This window comes from Hypanus sabinus, chromosome 6 (genome assembly GCF_030144855.1).
Source record: "Hypanus sabinus isolate sHypSab1 chromosome 6, sHypSab1.hap1, whole genome shotgun sequence".
In the NCBI taxonomy this organism is placed as follows: domain Eukaryota; kingdom Metazoa; phylum Chordata; class Chondrichthyes; order Myliobatiformes; family Dasyatidae; genus Hypanus; species Hypanus sabinus.
This window is the reverse complement of record NC_082711.1, coordinates 68083725-68107338: the sequence shown is the minus strand read 5'-3', so window position 1 is coordinate 68107338 and position 23614 is coordinate 68083725. Positions and strand designations below refer to the sequence as shown.

Here is a 23614-nt window from a genome sequence, read left to right as displayed (position 1 = left end):
AACATTTCTCTTTCCAAAGATGCTGACTGGTCTGCATAGTTTTGTTTCCCAGCATTTGCATTCTCCTTTCTTTTCCTGCCCCCTCCCACTCCTATTTCTATAAGCATAAGCTTACAATGGCCAATTCATTACTCAGGTCTAGTGCCTTCATGTTCAGGTAACTGTCCCAATCAGGTTCTTCTCCCCCTCCTCCCAACTCCTTCCCCTCTTGGTGTATTACACATTCCATCTTCTCATCTACTGTAATCCTGCACACATTTCCCAGTTCCAATGGATCACAAACCCAAACTTAGCTGTTTCTCTTTCCACAGATGTTGAGTTTTTAAAAAGAATTCTCTATTTTATTTCAAAATATGCTATTACTTTCTCCATTATGCCTGTTGCAATTTTATGTAACTGTACCTATAACATGCACCTAAACCATCTTGTTTCCTATCTGCATAAAATTCCCCAATTGACTGTCTTGGTGGCAATCTTATAACAATGACCTTTATTTTTATTCTTTCCCACAAATGGAAATTAGACAGGAGGATAAAAATATTCTTTGATCTCTTGTATATGTATGATATCATAACATGCCATTATAATACACTGCTCCAAAATTAAGTCTCCAACTTCAACTTGTGATATCTTGCTTTACGTATGATCCAAGATGAAGAACAAATGGGATTTATATCCAGCCACTTCAACATCTAGTAGAGATATAGGAAGACAACTTTGAAGTGTAGATGGCATTTCGTGTTGATCTATAATTAGACCGTTCCTTTGCTACTATACTGCTATTACAGCCTCTTGCCCACTCCCTCACCCATTTCCAGCTTGTAACACCTATTTTTTTTCCTCTAATGTACAAATCTGGCAGAATTTGTCCTAAAGACTAGAGATGCTATTTGATTTATTGAGTCTGGATTAATATTTGTTAATTAGCTTCTACAAAAGCAAATTTTTAGATTAACTTGCATTCAATACACACAGATGAGTCATTAAGATTTTCTTAAAAGTTGCAAATACTATTCACCCTTTTAAAATAGTCTTACTTTTGCTCACATAATTCAATGATCATGCATAAAGGTTCAACTGTTTTTACGCCACATGAATAGAATATTTTAATTGGTGTTCCCTTCAGCTTTCCAGGACGCTATTGCAGAAATTATGAAGGCTCCAGCAGAGATACTTAAAACATCCTCAGCAACAGGTGAAGTATGGAGGATTGAAGGATAACTGTTAAAAACTGTTAGGGTCAGCACAACATTGTGGGTCGAAGGGCCTGTACTGTGCTGTATTGTTCTATAAAAATAAGCCAAGAAATTATTGGATCATGAGCCTGACATCAGTAGAGAGCAAGTTAATAGAAGGCATTCTAAGGTACCAGAATACAAGTATTTGGGTAGACAGAGAGTGATAAGGGATAGTCCATGTGGCTTTGTGTGTGGTAGGTTGTGTCTGACAAATCTTGCTGTTTTGAGGAAGTAACTAATAAATTTGAAGGCAAGGCAGTGGATGTTGGCTACATTGACTTTGACAAGGTCCCAAATGGGATCCTGGTTGGTGGTTCAGATGCTTGGCATTCAAGATTAGACAACAAATTGGATTGGACATTGGCTTTGTGCAAGAGTGGTCGTAGATGGCTGCCTCTCTGACTGGAGGTCTGTGATAAGTGGTGTGCTATGTGCCAAGTGCAGTAAGTGCTGGGTATGTTGTTGTTTATCATCTTTATCAATGATATGGATGATAATGTAGTAAACTGAATTGGCAAATTTGCTGATGACACCAAGATTGGGTGCATTGTGGACAGAGAGCAAGAATATCAAATCTTGTAGTGGGATCTGCACCAGCTGAAAAAAAATAGAGCAGAAAATTTTCAGAGTGAATTTAATGCTGATATGAGAAGGATGTTACACTTTGGAAGGACACATCAAGACTAAATTTACTTGGTGAGCGGCAGGGCATTGAGGAATGTGGTAAGAGGAGGATCTGGGAATATAGATACACAATTCCTTGTGTCAGAAGTAGATAGGGTTATAAAGAGCTTCTGGCACATGAGGCTTTGTAAAACAAAGTATGAGGACAGTAGTTAGATGTTATGTTGAAGTTTATCAAGACATTGGTGAGGCCTAATTTGAAGACTTATAAAGATGTTGCTAAGTATTGACGACCTAAGATTATAGGGAAAGGTTGAATTAGTTAGGACCTTAATTCCTACAGTGTAGGAGACTAAAACAAAATTTGAAGGAGGTATACAAAATTACGAGTGGGTATAGATAGAGGCTTTTTCATTGAAGTTGGGCGAGACTAGAACTACAGGTCATGGGTTAAAGATGAATGGTGAAATATTTAAGGAAACATGAGGAGGAGCTTCTTCACTCAACAAGGGTGGTGGGAATGTTGAACAAGCTGCCAGTGGAAGTGGTGGGTGCAGGTTCAATGTCAATGTTTAGACAAATCTGCATCACAAAGCTATGATCCTAAGAGAGCTACGAGAGGGTGAGGTCGCTAATACTGAACAAATTAATACAACACACACAAAATGCTGGTGGAACTCAGCAGGCCAGGCAGCACATATAGGAAGAAGCACTGTCAACATTTCGGCCAGAGACCCTCCATCTGTGTTGAATGAATTTCTGGCATCTGCAGATTTCCTTGTGTTTGCATGAACAAACATGGAATTATGATGTATTGGCCATTACAGAGACATGGCTGGCACCAGGGCAGGAGTTGATTCTCAATATTCCTGGATTTCAGTGTTTTAAAAGGGATAGAGAGAGGAAAAAGGAGAGGGGGTGGCATTACTGGTCAGGGATACTATTACAGCTACAGAAAGGGTGAGTAATGTAGCAGGATCCTTTTTTGAGTCAGTATGGGTGGAAGTCAGGAACAGGAGGGGGCAGTTACTCCACTGGGGGTATTCTATAGGCCCCCTGGTATCAGCAGAGATACCGAGGAGCAGATTCGGAGGCAGATTTTGGAAAGGTACAAAAATAATGGGTGACTTTAACTTCTCTAATATTGATTGGCAACTGATTAGCCCCAAGGGTTTAGATGGGCAGAGTTTGTTAAGTGTGTCCAGGACAGATTGCTATCATAGTATGTTGACAGGCTGACTAGGGGGAATGTCATACTAGATTTAGTATTAGGTAACAAACCGCGTCAGGTCACAGATCTCTCAGCGGGTGAGCATCTGGGGGACAGCAATCACTGCTCCCTGGTCTTTAGGATTATCCTAGAAAAGGATAGAATGAGAGAGAGGACAGGAACATTTTTAATTGGGGAAGGGCAAATTATGAGGCTATAAGGCTAGAACTTGCAAGTGTGAATTGGGATGATGTTTTTGCAGGGAAATATACTATGGACATGTGGTTGATGTTTAAGGATCTTTTGCAAGATGTGAGGGATAAATTTGTCCCGGTGAGGAAGATAAAGAATGGTAGGGTGAAGGAACCATGGGTGACAAGTGAGGTGGAAAACCTAGTCAGGTGGAAGAAGGCAGCATCTATGAGGTTTACGAAGCAAGGATCAGATGGGTCTATTGAGGAATATGGGGTAGCAAGAAAGGAGCTTAAGAAGGGGCTGAGAAGAGCAAGGGGGCATGAGAAGGCCTTGGCGAATAGGGCAAGGAAAAATCCCAAGTCATTCTTCAATTATGTGAAGAACAAAAAGATAACAGGAGTGAAGGTAGGACTGATTAGAGATAAAGGTGGGAAGATGCACCTGGATGCTGTGGAAGTGAGCGAGATCCTCAATGAATACTTCTCTTTGATATTCACCAATGAGAGGGAACTTGATGACGGTGAGGACAATACGAGTGAGGTTGATGTTCTGGAGCATGTTAATATTAAGGGAGAAGTGGTGTTGGAGTTGTTAAAATACATTAGGATGGATAAGCCTCTGGGGCCTGATGGAATATTCCCCAGGCTGCTCCACAAGGTGAGGGAAGAGATTGCTGAGCCTCTGGCTAGGATCTTTATGTCCTCGTTGTCCACAGGAATGGTACCGGAGGATTGGAGGGAGGTGAATGTTGTCCCCTTGTTCAAAAAAGATAGGAAGGATGGTCTGAGTAATTATAGACTAGTGAGCCTTACATCTGTGGTGGGAAAGCTATTAGAAAAGATTCGTAGAGATAGGATCTATGGGCATTTAGAGAATCATGGTCTGATCAGGGACAGTCAGCACGGCTTTGTGAAGGGCAGATCATGTCTAACAAGCTTGATAAGAGTTCTCTGAGGAGGTGACCAGGCATATAGATGAGGGTAGTGCAGTGGATGTGATCTACATGGATTTTAGTAAGGCATTTGGCAAGGTTCCACATGGTAGGCTTATTCAGAAAGTCAGAAGGCATGGGATCCAGGGAAGTTTGGCCAGGTGGGTTCAGAATTGGCTTGCCTGCAGAAAGTAAAGGGTCATGGTGTAGGGAGTACATTTAAATTGGAGGGTTGTGACTAGTGGTGTCTCACAAGGATCTGTTCTGGGACCTCAAATTTGTTATTAATGACCTGGATGTGGGGGTAAAAGGGTGGGTTGGCAAGTTTGCAGATGACAAAGGTTGGTGGTGTTGTAGATAGTGTAGAGGATTGTCCAAGATTGTAGTCACATTGATAGGATGCAGAAGTGGGCTGAGAAGTGGCAGATGGAGTTCAACCCGGAGAGGAGTGAGGTGGTACACTTTGGAAGGACAAACTCCGAGGCAGAGTACAAAGTAAATGTGGGAGATGTGGGGGTACATGTCCACAGATCCCTGAAAGTTGCCTCACAGGCAGATAGGGTAGTTAAGAAAGCTTATGGGGTGTTAGCTTTCATAAGTCAAGGGATAGCGTTTAAGAGACACGATGTAATGATACAGCTCTATAAAACTCTGGTTAGACCACACTTGGAGTACTGTGTCCAGTTCTGGTCACCTCACTATAGGAAGGATGTGGAAGCATTGTAAAGAATACAGAGGAGATTTATCAGGATGCTGCCTGGTTTAGAGAGTATGGATTATGATCAGAGATTAAGGGAGCTAGGGCTTTACTCTTTGGAGAGGAGGAGGATGAGAGGACACATGATAGAGGTGTTCAACATATTAAGAGGAATAGATAGAGTGGATAGCCAGCGCCTCTTCCCCAGGGCACCAGTGCTCAGTACAAGAGGATTTGGCTTCAAGGTAAGGGGTGGGAAGTTCAAGGGGGATATTAGAGCAAGGTTTTTTACTCCAAGAGTGGTTGGTGCGTAGAATGTACTGCCTGAGTCAGTGGTGGAGGCAGATAGACTAGTGAAGTTTAAGAGACTACTAGACAGATATATAGAGGAATTTAAGGTGGGGGGGGGGGGGGAGTTATATGGGAGGCAGGGTTTGAGGGTTGGCACAACACTGTGGGCCGAGGGGCCTGTAATGTGTTGTACTATTCTATGTTCTATGATCTATTAACAAATTAATAGTTCGGCATAGACTAAATATGCCAAACGGTCTATTTCTGTGCCATGTTCTGTGACTGACTCAATTGTAGATGTCCTACCCTTTAGTCCATGTCAGACTCTAAATTCTATTGTCATACGAAATATCCTACATGTGTGCACACACTGAAATTTGCAACTTGTAACAGCATTTTTTGCTCTCATTCTGCGAAACTAGAAAACATAGGCCTCAAGTCAATCAACCCAACATAGCAAATGCATCCTGGAAATGAATCTTCACTACACTCTCTCTGTTGCAAGGATCTCCTTTCCCAGATTGAGACCAAACAATGCACAAAAAGCCTGGGTGCAATCTCATAAAGGCCCTATATTATTGCAATCAGATTTTCATTCACATCCTTCCACAATGTAGGCCAACATCTATTCAACTTCCTAATCACTTGCTTAACCCAAATGTTGGCTTTCAATTACTTAAACATTTTAGTGTACAAAACCAAAATAGCAAGAGACTGAATGTTACTTTCACATTTTTCCCTATGATAGGCAAGAACATTCCTGACACAATACAGTCAGCTTGTTCATTTTCTTTTGAAATATTGGTTCAAATGCCATAACTTACTCAGCCAAATAATTAATATAAAGTGATTAGTCTTTACAGAGTTCTGACTTCACACTGAAGACATCTGCCATCACGATGCAACACTGCAAATATGTTAAATGGCTTGGAATTGCAACAGCTCTGGGAGCTCAAACTGTGCATCCACATGGTCACTGCACATCAGGCACACACTATCACAATCTGTAATATTGTGGATTATACAGAAACAAACCACATTATCAAACCAGGGATGTTGGTGGAGGTTGTGTATTTGAAAGATGCCCTTCCAAAAGCCTGGGCAAGTAACTCCAGTACTTCCTGTAAATAGTATGTACTGTAGACTGTGTGCTAGTGATGGAGGCAATGGATACTTAGGGTGATTGAAATGCCATCAAACAAATGGTTTGTTTTCATTTTGAGCTTCTTGAGAGTCATGTTCCCTACACTCATTCAGGCACGTAGGAATAATCAAATACATTCCTATGCTTTCATGATGGGGTTAAAGTCTTTAAGCAGACAGTCTACTCACTATTAGTTCTGACTTCTGACATGCTTGCAACTGATCCACTTGGAGCTTCTGGTCAATGACAACTCCCAGAAGTCAACTATAATCATATTAAACAATGCAGCAACTTTGAAAGGCCAAAATCTTGCTCCCAATTCATTTACTCGTATGCTCAAAGGTATCAACATTTGCTGCATGTTATTTGCAAGTATCAGCCTGTGTTTGAATATTGCTGTCATTCTGTACGTGTAGGTTTGGCCTTTTTATTAGCATAGCACAGATATACAATTATTAGCATTTTTGGAACGGTCATTTTAAGGGAGTTTAATGGTTGAGCATAGGACACTGTTCCAAGTACAACATTTGGGGTCTCTTAAAAAGCCTCTTGTGCCAAGTACGATTCCACCAATGAATCAAATTTTACTGTGGCCCTTTGACTCTTGATAAATATTGCTTCCTTAAATGCAGTCATTCACTCTGATCACACCTTTGGAATTGGCCCTTTAGCAGCTTTGTTCCAAAATGACAAGTAGAGAAACTAAACGGTCCTGATAAAACCCAAGATGAACACATTACTGACAATTTAAAATTTAGATTTTCATGTTGCCACATGACTGGCACTATTTTTATCGACAACACAGGTAACAGTGCAGTTGCTAGTGGACGTTTTCAGCACCACAGTTGGGATTCTCATTGTTTCCAGTAGTCTCAGGCATTGCTATGATCAGATTGAATTGTACTGGCTTCTGTCAGTGAGAAGGTCACGAGACAAGATTATACAGATAGTAGATTCCAGTTAAACAGGACAGCCGCTTATTTGGATCAAGACAAAAACTAATGAAGAAAATAGTCGGGTTAATCGGAGCAGGTGAATTGTTTCCAACTAGCTTCAGTCATGTGCACTTGTGTGGCCATCAGATAACAGTGCTTGGAGTGCAGAGTTTTTAAAATAGCATCAGTTGTGTGCATTTGTGTTCAAAAGACAATGCTTTTCATCACTTAGAGTTGACAGGAAATAAGCAAGTAATTCTGAACTGTTTTACTCACTGCAGTTTCAAACATTCAGGCTTAGAGATGCCAGAAATAATCAGGAGTGAAAATGAAATTATTCAACAAGTTACTTCAACAAGTTAGAAACTACAAAGATTTTGAAGTTATCGACAATCATCTTGAACATTACAATGATAATTAAGATTTGGAGGATGCAACTGTCCATACTTGATATTAATAGTGCAAGGGTCATTGGCCTAAAGTTTTGTTCTGCCTTTGTTGCACAATGCCTCATGGATATCCAGCTTTGGTCTTCCTAATTTGTTCTAAATCCATCTTAACTTCAGAGGTGACATAAAGTTTGATGTCCTTCGTATGAAGTTGAGACCATCAGAAGTTCAGAACAATGATTACTCTTACAAATATTATGGCATGTGCAACAGTTAAATCACCAGAATGGACAGCTGGTTTATCCCCGGCTGCTGGTTCTCAATACCTTTTCAGTCTAGAAGCTTCACACAATCATGAATATCAATGTTATTTTCCCAGGAAATATCTAGTTACTCGATGCTTCTAATGTTCAATGTGAAGCACTACTAATTCTTCAACTGATGGACAGCAGATTACAAACAAAGTTTTTGCTACCTGAGCTGATATCTTCAGATTTTATGGGATCCATATTCTCAAGGTCACTATCTAAACTGCACATCACTGCACCACATCAATTGCAGATAACTAATGTTGAGAGTTCAAATTAAGAAAAGACTAAGTTCAAATTAGAAAGAACATTCTTTACACTGAAAATGCAGTAATCTTCCAGTTGAGGACTTGTCAGGGAAAACTGAGGAAACCAATAGTACAGAAAATAGAGGACTCATTTTCCACTATATTAACCAATTTGTTTTACATTTACTAGCTTAAGGACAGCATTGCCCTAAGCATTGATCACCTTTTTATAAGATAAATATGAGCTATTGTTATTTGACCTTTTGAAGACCCAACAGCACTGAGTCTCCTACCATAAACTAACTTAACTCTGATGTTGTTCAAGGAACCATATCAAGCCAGAAGCTACCTCACCTTACCCTGCATGCATGCACCTTTAAAAGAAACTGCAACTATTTCATACTAGAATCACTATTACTGTCCGTCCACTATCTTAACTAGGACATACAGTGTTAGTTTTATTGCTGCTGGGTCAATATTGGAATATCTGTTCTGACATCAATGTGGAAGTATCAAAGACCATATTGGATAAGACTAATTATCACCTTCTTTGGATAACTAAGATTACTAAAATATGGCCTCTAATTCCATCCTTATCCTGAAATCAAAGTGGAAGTGATTGAGAATGAACAAAACTATTCACTACACAGTTCTGACAGTGGCCACTTCTCCGTCTAAAAATTAGAGCAACAATATCCCCAGCATAACCACTTTGGTGATTCCTACAATCAGTTTGAACTTACATCAGCATTTATTCATGATCAATGTATTAGAGTCAGAGTCACATAGCAGTGCAGCACTGAGACTGTTTGGCCCAACAGTGCCCAACTTCCTACATTTAGCTTATATTCCTCCAAACCCTACCTTTCCTCATACTTATCCAAGTGCATGTTAAATGATACTACTGTACCTGCAGAAACCACTTATTCTGTTCCACGTGTTCATCACCCTTTGCAAAATTAGTTACCCCTCAAGTCCCTTTCAAATTTTGCCTTTCATTCAAAATCTATGTCCTCTAGTTTTGGACTCCTTTATCCTGGGGTAAAGACTGTTGCTGTCTATCCCATCTATGCCTAAGAAATGTTTAAAATTATATCGAGTGGTCTTTCATTTTGCTACATGCTGAGGAATTAAGAACTGGTTTGACCAACATTCCCCTATGACTCAGGCCCTCTAGACCTAGCAACATCCTCAAATCATCTCTGCACTCTTTCCAGTATAACCACACATTCTCCGTAGCAAAATTTGTTATAGGATGACTAAAACTGTACAGTTTTCCAAATGCAGCCACAATAATGATTTATTCAAATGCAACATCTCCTCCTCACTGACAACAGTGCATCTCAAAGACTGTTAAACCCACTCCTTTATTCTCTCTACACCCATGATTGTGTGGTACAACACAAATTCAAATGTGATCTATAAATTTGCCAATGATGCCTGTTTGTTGGCAAAATCTCAGATAGTGACAAGGTGGTGTACGAATGAGGTAGATCAACTAGTTGAGTGGTGTCGCATCAACAGCCTTGAACTGACTATGGACTTCAGGTAGAGGAAGTCAAGGAAACACATCCTGGTCCTCTAAGGGATAAGCAGTGGAAAGGGAGAGTAATTTCAAGGTCCTAAGTGTCAACATCTTGAAAGATCCACCCGAGCTCCAACCTATTGATGCCATTATGAACAATGATCAATGGCTATATTCCATTAGGAATTGGAAGAGATTTTGTATGTCACCAAAGACATTCACAAATTTCTAAAGGTGTACCATGGAGAGCATTCTAAGTGGTTGTACCACCGTCTGGTATGGAGGTGCCACTGCACAGGATTAGCCAGCATGTAGTGGCATCCTCACCGTTCTTCCAGGAGAGTGGCCCTGGGTTTGAATCTGGTCAGCTCCCTGCATGTTTTCCACATGTGCTGATTTGAGCATTGAGCTAGCAACTCTGCCCCAAAAGACAAAAATGCTAAAGAAATGGTAAGGTTGCTGCCCAATGTGCCGCAAGGTACGAAAAGGAACAGCAACTGGACAGGACCAGAAAAGCCTGCAAAAGGTTGCAAAGTCTGCCAACTTTATCATGGGAACTCACCAGGTTTACTATTCACCTTAACAGAAACATGCTTTTCCAGGATATCACACTCAAAATTCTTCCACTTACCATTCATTCACTTTCAAATAATTGACCTCTGCTACAAAGGGTCCAATTCCCCCAAAATTAGACCTGCTTCAGTTCAGAAACCTATCCTGTGTACCTACATAGTAATGTTCATTACCATCTTAAAACCAATACAAATATGATCACTGGAACCACTCAGGTACTTGTCCTGCTTTGTTTCCCAACAAAAGATCCAGTTATTGCATCCTCCAAGTAAGATCTTCTGTACATTGACTCAAGAAACTTTCCTGGTCACAATTCATATATTCAACACCATTCAGGTCCTTAACACTCTCAGTGGCACAGTCAGTAGTGGGAAAATTAAAGTCTCCCACTTAAAAGGCAGGACTTCTTTTCAGAGCGGGCAGCGGAGTCCGTGGAAGCAGAGTCCTGGGCTTTGGCTAAGTGGGCTTCGGTGTAAGGGGACTTCAGTAAGCTTGTGTGATTGCTCGCTGAGGGGAAGAAGGTAAGGTCGCTAGGTGCTTTTTAGACTTATTCTATTAATCCAGTTCAGGTATGGGGGAGACAGTCAGAGCAGTGGTGTGCTCCGTATGCAGTATGTGGGAGGTCAGGGTCAACACAGTTGTCCCTGATGACCACACCTGCAAAAGGTGCGTCCAGCTGCAGCTCCTATCAGACCGAGTTAGGGAGTTGGAGCAGGAGCTGGATGAACTACAGATCATTCGGGAGGTGGAGGCAGAGATAGATAGGAGTTATCAGGAGGTAGTCACACCAAAAAACCAAGAAGTAGGCAGATGGGTGACGGTCCAGAGAGGCAGGGGGAGCAGGCAGAGAGAGCAGAGCACCCCTGCGGCCATTCCCATTAACAATAAGTATACCGTACTGGATACTGTTGATGGGAATGACCTACCAGGAATGAGTTGTAGTGGTCCTGCCTCTGGCACAGAGGTTGAACCCTCAACTAGAAAGGGGAGGAGGGAAGAGAAGAGAGCGATAGTTTTAGGGGACTCTACAGTTAGGGGGGCAGATAGGAGATTTTGTGGGGCAGATCGGGAGTCTCGGATGGTATGTTGCCTCCCTGGTGCCAGGGTCCGGAACATCTCAGATCGGGTGCAGGCTATTCTTGAGAGTGAGGGCATGAACCCAGATGTAGTAGTCCATGTAGGGACCAATGATGTAGGTAAGGTGAGTGAGGGGCTCCTGCTTAGAGAGTTCAGGGAGTTAGGAGTGAAGCTGAAAGGCAGGACCTCCAGGGTGACAATCTCAGGATTGCTACCTGTGCCACGTGCGAGTGAGGCGAAGAATAGAATGATTATGCACATTAATACGAGGCTGAGAGCATGGTGCAGGAAGGAAGGGTTCAGGTTTTTGGATAATTGGTTTGTTCCAGGGACATTGGGATCTGTTTCGAAGGGATGGTCTACATCTGAACCGGAGGGGTACTAACATTCTTGCAGGAGTATTTGCCAGTGCTGCTCGGGGGGGTTTAAACTAGATGTGCAGGGGGCAGGGATCCAGATCCAGAGGGTTGGTCAGAAGGTGCATGGGGTTAAATGTGTACAAGGTTTGGGTGATCTTGAGAAGGTCATCAAAATTCAGGGTGCAATTTGCCCGATGGAAGTTCAAGAAGCTGGGTTAGGTACAGTAGACAGTGTTTTAAGCAAAGAGAGGAGGAATGGGCTAAGAATTCTATACTTGAATGCGCGTAGTGTCAGAAATAAGACAGATGAGCTTGAAGCTCAGATGAAAATGGGGAACTACGATATTGTTGGGATAACGGAGACATGGCTGCAAGGGGATCAGGCCTGGGAATTGAGTGTACCAGGGTATACGTGCTATCGTAGAGACAGAAATATGGGAAGAGGGGGTGGGGTGGCCCTGTTGGTGAGGAATGAGATTCAGTCCTTAGCAAGAGGTGACTTGGGAACAGGGGAAGTAGAGTCTGTGTGGATTGAGCTGAGGAACAGTAAGGGTAAAAAGACCCTAATGGGTGTTGTGTACAGGCCCCCAAACAGTAGCGTGGATATTGGGTACAAGTTGATTAGGGAGTTAACATTGGCATGTGCTAAAGGTAATGCAGTCGTTATGGGAGATTTCAACATGCAGGTGGACTGGGAGAATCAGGTAGGTGCTGGACCCCAGGATAGGGAGTTTGTGGAGTGTCTAAGGGATGTATTTTTGGAACAGCTTGTGCTTGAGCCAACCAGGAACGAGGCTATTTTGGACTTGGTGATGTGTAATGAACAGGAATTGATAAGTGATCTTGAAGTAAAGGAGCCATTAGGAAGTAGTGATCATAACATGATAAGTTTTTATCTACAATTTGAGAGGGATAAGGGCAGATCAGAGGTGTCAGTGTTGCAATTAAATAAAGGAGACTACGGAGCCATGAGGGATGAGCTGGCCAAAGTTAAATGGGCGGATGCCCTGGCAGGAAAGACAGTGGATCAGCAGTGGCAGATATTCTTGGGCATAATACAAAAGATGCAAATGCAGTTCATTCCAATGAGAAGGAAGGATTCAAAGAGGGGGAAGGGGCCACAGTGGTTGACAAAGGAAGTCAGAGATTGTATAGCATTAAAGAAAAAGAAGTATGACAGGGCTAAGATGAGTGGGAATACAGATGATTGGGAAAGTTTTAAGGAACAGCAGATCTTAACTAAAAAAGCAATACAGAGAGAAAAAAATCAGGTATGAGCTCAGTCTAGCCAGGAATATAAAAGGGGATAGCAAAAGCTTTTTTAGCTATGTGAAGAGAAAGAAGATAGTTAAGAACAATGTTGGCCCCTTGAAGAATGAATTGGGAGAAATTGTTATGGGAAACTGGGAAATGGCAACAGAATTTAATGCTTACTTTAGATCTGTCTTCACCAGGGAGGACACAAGCAATCTCCCAGATGTATGGATGGGCCAGGGTCATAAGATATCAGAGGAATTGAGACAGATTGACATTAGGAAAGAAACTGTGATGAGTAGACTGGTAGGACTGAAGGCTAATAAATCCCCGGGTCCAGATGGTCTGCATCCGAGGGTTCTAAAAGAGGTGGCTCAGGAAATTGCGGATGCATTGGTAATCATTTTCCAATGTTCCTTAGATTCAGGATCAGTTCCTGAAGATTGGAGAGTGGCTAATGTTGTCCCACTTTTCAAGAAGGGAGGGAAGGAGAAAACGGAGAACTATCGCCCTGTTAGCCTAACGTCAGTCGTGGGGAAGATGCTTGAGTCCATTATTAAGGACGAAATAGTGGCACATCTAGATGGCAGAAATAGGATTAGGCTGTGCCAGCATGGATTTACCAAGGGCAAATCATGCTTGACTAATCTGTTGGAGTTTTTTGAGGGTGTAACAAGGATGTAAGACGAGGGTAACCCAGTAGATGTTGTGTACCTAGATTTTCAGAAGGCATTCGATAAGGTGCCACATAGGAGATTGGTGAGTAAAATCAGAGCTCATGGCATTGGGGGCAGGGTTTCAACATGAATAGAAAACTGGTTGGCAGATAGAAAGCAAAGGGTAGCAGTGAATGGGTGTTTCTCAGACTGGCTGGAGGTGACTAGTGGGGTACCACAGGGCTCTGTATTGGGACCACAGCTCTTTACGATTTATGTCAATGATTTAGATGAGGGCATTGAAAACTATATCAGCAAGTTTGCTGACGATACTAAACTGGGTGGCAGTGTGACATGCAAAGAGGACATCAGGAGAATACAGGGAGACTTGGATAGGCTGAGTGAGTGGGCAGATACTTGGCAGATGTCATTCAATGTGAATAAATGTGAAGTTATCCACTTTGGAAGCTGGAACAAGAGGGCAGAGTATTGTCTGAACGGTGTCGAGTTAGGTAAGGGAGAAATGCAAAGAGACGTAGGAGTCCTAGTTCACCGGTCAATGAAGGTGAATGAGCAAGTGCAACAGGCAGTGAAGAGGACAAATGGAATGTTGGCCTTTGTTACAAGGGGAATTGAATACAAGAGCAAGGATGTTCTTTTGCATTTGTACAGGGCCCTGGTGAGACCACACCTGGAATATTGTGTACAGTTTTGGTCTCCAGGTTTAAGGAAGGACATTCTGGCAATTGAGGAAGTGCAGCGTAGATTCACTAGGTTGATTCCTGGGATGGCAGGGCTGTCTTACGCAGAGAGATTGGAGAGATTGGGCTTGTACACGCTGGAATTGAGGAGATTGAGAGGGGATCTGATTGAAACGTTTAAGATAATTAAAGGATTTGATAGGATTGAGGCAGGAAATATGTTCCAGATGTTGGGAGAGTCCAGTACCAGAGGGCATGGATTGAGAATAAGAGGTCAGTTATTTAAAACAGAGTTGAGGAAGAGCTTCTTCTCCCAGAGAGTTGTGGAGGTGTGGAATGCACTGCCTCCGAAGACGGTGGAGGCCAATTCTCTGGATGCTTTCAAGAAGGAGCTGGATAGATATCTGATGGATAGGGGAATCAAGGGATATGGGGACAAGGCAGGGACTGGGTATTGATAGTGAATGATCAGCCATGATCTCAGAATGGCGGTGCAGACTCGAGGGGCCGAATGGTCTACTTCTGCACCTATTGTCTATTATATAACCCCATTATTCTTACAACTGAGAAAATTCTCTACACACATGCTGCTCGACTTCCCACTGACGATTGTGGGGTCTATAATACAGCTCCACTAGAGGGATTCTTTTTGTTTTTACATTCTACCCGTATGGCCTCAATGGACAGTCCCCCAAGAATACCTTATCAAAAATGCTACACTTTTTCCTCACTTACTTATACATCTGTTACATGTGCAGCATTGGTATCCTGAATATTGAGCTGACAGTACTGCCCTTTACTTAGACATGTTACTATTATGACTATAATATCCTAGTCCTCAGTCAAACCACACTTGAGTTCATCTGCTTTGCTTGTTAAACCTCAGGCATTGAAATAAATGCCATTTAGTTGCGTATTCCTTTCCCTGCCTTAACTGTGTCCTGGCTATCCTGATCACTAGACTTGCACTCACTGGATACTGCTTTATTCCCGCTCATAGTCCAACTGCACTCACCATTCTAGTTTAAACCTTCCCAGGTAGCAGAAGAAAATTTCCCTGCCAGATTACTGGTCCTTCTTAACTTGATGTTCCCTCCCAATAATGTCTACCAAGGCTGTAGCTGCTCAACATGCATTACTCAGCCTCTATGGAGCAGGGATAGGATACCTGTTCTGCCCATTAAAAAAAAAATCACTTACGAATAAGAAACTAAAACAAGAATTAGCATGAAGCAGCAGATGCATTGTTGGAGAGAAGCAGTGAAGGAACAAGGAAAGCGAGGAAAAAGAATCCAAATAAAACTTTAGTCATTTCAAGCAGTATAGGAGGCCATTTCATATTAAAACCACAAAATCCCATCTGTGCAGAAATTAAAACAGTTATGCAAGGGTATCAACATTTGACATTCAAGCCAAGGAGACAGACAACAGAACCAAAATAAAATGGAAAGTTGGGTGAAAATATCCCTTTCTTCTTAAAATTGATTTCATGCAGTTTCACAAGAACAGTCTTTATAGATTTGTTAATTACCTTTTCTACAGTGTCTAATGGTGATGTTGAAGTTTGTTGTGCATCACATTCCCTCTGCACAAATACAGTTCCTGGATTAATCATTTCAGGACAGGGAAAGTTTGCATATCCCCCTGTGGCAGGCTAATAATGGGAGAAGGGGCAAGAGAGGTGGAGAAGAATAGGAGTTAACAGAAATTTTAGTTCTTTACACTTTAGCTTAAGAAAAACTATGTAGGAACCTCAGTTCTATTATCTAAATATATTCTAGTTAATTTCAGCTCATACTCAAATGCTACATCAAAGATGTCATATTTTCCAAGCACAAAAAACTAAAGGCAATGAAATAATTGAAGCCAGTAATTTAGCTTGAGTGCAATATTCCTTTACTGCTGAAAAAAGAAAAACAAAACTGTTACATTCACAAGTTAAAGTAGTTTGGATTACACCCAAGATGCTTCCAAAATGAAAAACTGCTCCCGAGCAAATATCGGGCCAATAAAATTTTGAATGCAATTTTTCATTGACACTAACTTGAATATATGGGCCTCAGAACTCTCATGGATCCTTAAAATATAGAAACATAGAAAACCTGCAGCGCAATACAGGCCTTTCAGCCCACAAAGTTGTGCCGAACATGTCCCTACCTTAGAAATTACTAGGCTTACCTATAGCCCTCTATTTTACTAAGCTCCATGTACCTATCTAAAAGTTTCTTAAAAGATCCTATCGTATCCACCTCCACTGTTGCCGGCAGCCCATTCCACGCACTCACCACTCTGTGTAAAAAAACTTACCGACATCTCTTCTGTACCTACTCCCCAGCATCTTAAACCTGTGTCCTTCTGTGGCAACCATTTCAGCCCTGGGAAAAAGCCTCTGACTATCCACACAATCAGTGCCTCTCATCATCTTGTACACCTCTATCAGGTCACCTCTCATCCTCCTTCACTCCAAGGAGAAAAGGCCGAGTTCACTCAAAATGTTTTCATAAGGCATGCTCCCCAATCCAGGCAACATCCTTGTAAATCTCCTCTGCACCCTTTCTATGGCTTCCACATTTTTCCTGTAGTGAAGCGACCAGAAGTGAGCACAGTACTCCAAGTGGGGTCTGACCAGGGTCCTATATAGCTGCAACATTACCTCTTGGCTCCTGAATTCAATTCTATGACTGAAAGCCAATACAGCACATACCTTCTTAACCACAGAGTCAACCTGCACAGCTGCTTTGAGCGTCCTATGGACTCGAACCCCAAGATCCCCCCTCTGATACTCCATACTGTCAAGAATCTTACCATTAATACTATATTCTGCCAAATACTATGCTATATCTTTGACAAATATTTAGTCTTTGCAATGAAAACAAAAATGTTACCCTGCATTAGCAGCAGCCCAATTTTAATTTAATCAAAATTAATCTATATGTATGATTTATTTTGTTATAAAGCAGCACCTTGTTCTCCATTTTGCTTCATTAATACACATTAAATGCATGTTTCCTGTACGACAGCTACATCATTAATATTTTTGAATTTCCCTCAAATTTGTTAAAAATGTAAATGTAAACCCGAATGAATTAAAATAAATGCACTCAAATTTACGATTAGTACTAACATTACTGGACCCGATGAAGTAAGGAACCTTTATATTAAGAAACGTACATGGAATGATCATCGTGTTTAATCAACTTGCACTTGTGATATCCCACCCTATTTGACAATTACTTCCAATGTTATATTAGGTATACAGGAAAGAACACCTTAGTTAAAAATACAAGTTAATAGATTTGTCTATTAACTTCACCTGAGGCATCATCCATCTCCATTGACCACTTGGTGACCACTGTGTCGCTGCCTGTAAAGATAGCAAAAAAGTAAAACTTCAAAGTATAATATGAAGCCAATTTCATATCTGCTTTGCAGGTGTAATATTCGCATTTTTAATAAACATTAAAAACTAAAGCTTGGTAATAGTTATTCTGAAAGTTTGTTTTTGCACTCCAAAAGTCCACTTTCAGGAATCATCTTCCTCATTTAAATAATCCAAGCAAATCCAACATGTTAGCAATCCATTAAATTCTCCACCAAATCCAAAAATAATCTTTAAAGTTTCTTATTACTGCCAACTCCATATCCTGTTTATTTCACATCAAAGGAAATACATTCTTATACAAAATATTACCTGATAATTATACATGGGAGGTGAATAACCCACTTGAATTTGTGGTACTGTCTGAGAACTGGGATATGAATAAGTCTGCAGAACAAAATCATACAAAACTTATTTTCCTTTGTACAACTACAGAGCAATTTGAAAATGTAGCTAGTGATCACAATACTGTAGCCAAAGGTTAACTAAAATATTTGAAAAATGAATCAGAGGACCATGTACAGTCAGTTTTGGACAGTAGTCACTCCCTTAGTCTCTACTGTTCACCATGTTCATGCACCCATCTACACTAACCCCACCATAGGAAAAGAAAAAGTCACACACCTTATCTATTCCCCTCGGTTTTGTACACCTCCAGCATGCAACCCATCCTACTTCTCCACTCTAGGGGAAAATCAATCCCCCCTTATCCAGTATCTCCTTACAACTGAAATGCCCCAATCCAGGCAATACCAGTGAAGCCTGACTGCACATTTTCTAGCATAATTACATCCTTCATAGATGCGATAACCTCAAATACACAATGCTCCAGGTGCAGCCTAGTAAATTGTAATATGACTTCCCATTTCTTTTCTTTTTTATGCAACAGCCAATGAAGGCTGAAACCCAATATATCTTTACCTTTTCATTCTGCTATCATTTTTGGTATCCGTGGATTTGTACCCAAAGGTTGCTGTGATTCAATATTCAATGGAGCCCCATCATCTAATTGTACATATCCTATCTTTTACTGTCCTCCCAAAATTCAGGACCTTGCACTTTGAGATGGAATTCCATTTGTCATTGCACCACCTAACTGTCCACCTGAAAATATTCAGCTGCAGCCATAAAGTTCTTTGCTATCTCCACCAAGCTTCATATCACCTACAAACTTATCAGTTACTTATCTTACAGGAACAAAAATTTCATTATTCACCACTACTTAGTCTTCCTCTAAGAAGAGTCTCTCTTCAACCACCTTTGGCCTTCCATTATTAAGTTATTTTCAGAACCAATTTGTCAGCCTCTCTCCTAACATCGTTAATGGCCTTACTAACCTCCATGATTATATCTACTGCAATCATATCTACTCCCACCTCACCCAAAATATAGTTTGTCTCCTTAAATACTTCAATCCAATTTCAGACTAGGATTTCCCATGAACAAAACCCTCACTGACAACCTTGTCACCAACCCTTGCCATTCCATAGATGATGTCCCTGAGAATTCTTCTCCCCAGTGCCTGGGAAATAAGGCAAAGAATACGGAATAAGCATGACTCACATTTTCCTCCTGTAGTTCTCAGGCTATGCACAATAGACTCTGGCTCTATATCTCCTTGATGCATTTCTATAGGGACTGACTTTTGTTAATTGCCAAATCATCCAGCATACTGTATACAGGTAGTCCTCGAGTTACGAAAGTCCGACTTACGGACAACTCATACTTACGAGCCAAGGAAGGAGAACACCGTTGGCCATTTTAAGTCAGAATGCGATGCCACCCGCCATTTTAAGTCATTGCCGTTGACACTGTTGAATTTTTAAACTTTGTATTTGGCTTAAATTTTTCTTAATAAGATTCACCCTGACCCCACTACCCCGTTCCGGTCGGCTGGTGGCGCAGTGAGATCAGCGCCGGGCTAGAGTTCGATCCAGTGACAGACCGCTCCCATGCTGGATTGATGTCAATCCAGTGACTCCCATACCATCCGTGCCAGGTTGATGCCGAGCTCGAAACTCAACCTTGTAAAAAAAAAACACTGCCACCACCAGTTTAAATTCCCACATGGAATATTGTGGAGGATCAAATACCCAAACCCAGCACAGCCTCCACTTGTCCCATTTAGCCTGTGTCAGTGCAGTGGTCCTTAGGACCCAGTGGACCTCAAGAGCTGGCACAGCTCGGGACCCACCACCAGCAGTGTTTCTGTTCCGTTGACGGGAAGTGATCACGATTGAAAATAAAGTGGAAATAATAAAGCGTTTGGAAAGAGGTGAAACGCCATCAGTCATTGGAAAAGCGTTAGGCTACAGTCAGTCAACGATCAGAACAATTTTAAAGGATAATGGATAAACTGAGAATAATGGAGCATGTGAAAGGCCCTGACCCGATGAAAGCTACAATTATTATTATGCAACGCAGTGGTTTAATTATTGGAATACATACGTTTCTTAAGTGTTTTATTCACATAGAAAGGTAAAATATATACTATATACCAAAACAAACGTTTGACTAACTAACACTAAATAATACCGGATGTACTTGTTCCGACTTACGTACAAATCCGACTTAAAGACGGACTCAGGACCAGAACTCGTATGTAACCCAGGGACTGCCTGTATCATGATGAAGTCTGTAATAATGCTAAGCAGATTTGCAAAGTGCCCATAAACAACTGATGAAAACAATGAATTACATCTTGATATTTTTCGCCAGTATCCTGTTCCTTCTGCACTTCATAATCTTATGACCAACTTCCGTGTACTCTAGTATAATCAGCTGGAAAAGTAGAGAATGGTATATCTATGCAAATGCTAAGTAAGATGGGTTGAATTCATAAGTTGGTAAGGGATAACATTTGATCACTTACAATGTTCTTAAACTGCAAATGCAATTAAATCAAACATTGTTGGGATATTTACAGAGTCCATCCTTAATTTTCTAAATCCTCACCTGTTACTAGGACATACAGATCTAATATCAAGACACCAAACTTCTAAAGCAGCAAGATGTCCAAAATGTTCAAATGCATATACATGTACACAGGAAGTCTCTTTAACTTGCCTGTACATACTGAAGAGCTGACCCAGGAAATGTAGGAGAATGGAAATAGGTGTCTGTGTTTTGGCACACACAGGAAGTTGGTGACGTAATAATGGGAGCTGATCTTGCCTGGACCAAATGAATTGGATCTGATAAAAAAAAAACTTGATTATTCAAAAGGGAAAATAAAAACCTCAAAATGGAACGTTCAATTCAGGAAATAAAAAACATTATGACATTTAGGTTGTGGAAGTTCACATTATAGAATTCAAACTTCAAAATACAATTATCATCAAAACATACATGTGTTACCACCTTGAGATGCATTTTTTTGCATTCTTGCATTTTCTTAAATTAGGAACAAAATATAATTTTATGAAAAACTATGCATACAAATCACTATACAAATTGAGTAAAAGTACAAATAACTCCCAAAAATTTTGTGCAGGGTGGAGGGAGGTGAATAAACAGTACAAAAGAAATATTTCTGTTTTGCCCATTCCCCAAATACTTTTGACACATTTAGATAATGCTATATTACACTATATACACACACATATATTATATACACTGCCTAGCAATGTCCTCTCCTCACTCTCCATGTCATTTCCAGTTGAGATTGTCATCAAACTAATATGAGATACACATTTTTAAGTGTGTACCTCCATTCAAATTGAAGGCCGGAAGGTGGTAAGTGGAATCACAAGAGGCTGCTGCCTGCTGTCACCCTCCACTCCCCTAGATGCCTCTGCTCTTCCTGTGCTTCCCCCTCCACAAATTTATTATCTCTCTGCCCATCACATATTAGATCATTTTTGCTCTGCAAAGCAGCATCTGGAATTGCTTACTTCTCCAAATATAGCTGATGGCCTCTTAAAGAAATTGATACTGGATATGTCAGGCTTCCCTCTTAAGTGCCCCCTCCTCCACTACAAACCAGCAGCTGTGGTACTTTCCTTATCATTGAGAGAAAATAAATCTTGGAAGAATACAACTGCAATTATAAATTGGGTTCAGTGGGAAATATGGTTTTGCATTGTAGAGAATCATGATACAAATGTTTTCTAGAACCAACTCTTCCATCATAGAGGAATCACTTTTATATCAAACTGAACACCATGGATTCCATTAGAACCCTCAAACCTGGAATCACCCGGAATGAAGGTCGTGATGTACACAGGAAAGAAGACTGAAAATATTTTTGTACTTGATAAAAGCAAAATTGCTGCTGTGCATACCCCACATCAAGTATCTGAGATACACCAGAATTGTGATATCCATAACTAAATCAACATCTATTATAATTGAAGCAATTGACCCCAAGTGATGCACTGTATCTATACAGAATAATCAATGGAATGCATATAACCTGCAAGTTTAAGGCAGAATTCCACTTACACGAGTCTTGTTGCTTCCTGATTGCCGGTCCTATCTTCAACTTCTTCCCTTTGAAGTTAATCTGAGACTACAAAGAACATATTTTTCATACCCTGAATTATTGCACAATAGAAATTACTAATGATACTCCATTTTCCAGTATATTTAGCAATGCAACTACAGTAATTGCATAGACTACTAGACAGAAGTTCTCCCTAACACTCTTAATTTTTAATATTACAAATTCCTTAGTAACGGGGAAAAATCATGTTGTTTCACTAGGAATAGTGAAGTGGTTTATAAATGAAATTAGGGATAGCTTAATCATTTCAAGTTCAACTCGAAAGTTCAGTAAGTTACTTGGATGTAGACATTGAAGATTAATTGGCTAAATTTGTGGATGTCACAAAGATAGAAAGGTTGCAAAAAGACAGACTGTAACAGGTATAGTCAAGTAGATAAAGATATGGCAAGTGGAAGATACCTCATTAGAAAGTACAGATTAAGTAAGAATAAGTGTTACATCTCCTGCAATTGCAGGGAAAAGTGTCATGATCAGAGGAATGAGCAGACAAGGGATTCACAGATAAAGTGGCTTCTACAGAAGGCAGAAAGTGGTTTGGAGAAGTTGTGGCTGACAGTGGCATCTTGGTGCAGCTGGCCGACATGGTAAAAGACGATAGGCTAAATCACAGGTGTTGTTCTTCTACAGTCCACAAGGAATAGGGAATGACTTGATTCCACTGGTCTTGTGGATTCCAAGATAGCCAACAAATAAAATGGGGGAAATGAAGATTGGGCAGGTGGTTACTCAGGGGTAGAGAGCTAGGTAAGCTTGAGGGAGTTTTCTCCTTTCACTGCTTAGGATCTTTGTCTTCCCAGTGATGATTTCAGGATTCTCAATACCATCCCAAATTCTCCCCCAATTTTAGCAAACAAGCTGAGAGCAGCTCTTCAACTACTGGCGATACCCTTGACAATGATTCCATTGTACATGGCAAAGGCTTGGAAAACAAATTACATTGGAAGAAACATTCTGTGGATCAAAAGCAGACTGATACAAGGGTCAGATCTTAGGAGGAAGTAGAAGTAAGTTGTAGAGCTGGGGAAGCAATGGGGCTAGAAAGAAACAATGTCAGTTACTGTCTAGGATTTAAAAAAAAAGCCCATGTTCAATGAAAAGGTCATCATCCAATGGGATATAAAGTGTTACAGAACTGACATCAGGCTTTGCAAGGAAGAAGTCAGTTCACCAAATAACAATAGCACAGCTTTCCTCAACATGTTTCAACCCCTAACAATGTTGGAGTTAGAGAGCAAGTTCAGCAGGATGATTACCAGAGAGCGACTAAAAGGCACAGAACAATTGAAAAGGCAACAGAACAACTGATCTTAGATAAATTGAGCGAGGAATCCATAACATTTTAAAATTGGATCAGAAGTTCTGGATATACAGGA

General features: G+C 40.8%; 1 protein-coding gene across 1 annotated transcript in view; it reads right to left on the bottom strand.

The window, feature by feature from the left end:
* Window positions 1-23614, bottom strand: part of dazl (deleted in azoospermia-like) — a 58011-nt gene that overhangs the window by 8996 nt on the left and 25401 nt on the right. The window contains exons 5-9 of the mRNA XM_059971459.1: window positions 22178-22244; window positions 20801-20928; window positions 18047-18121; window positions 17669-17719; window positions 15887-16009 (exon numbers count right to left, since the gene is read on the bottom strand). Of these exons, the coding sequence (XP_059827442.1) occupies window positions 15887-16009; window positions 17669-17719; window positions 18047-18121; window positions 20801-20928; window positions 22178-22244 (444 nt within the window). The remainder of the gene's footprint in view (window positions 1-15886; window positions 16010-17668; window positions 17720-18046; window positions 18122-20800; window positions 20929-22177; window positions 22245-23614) is intronic.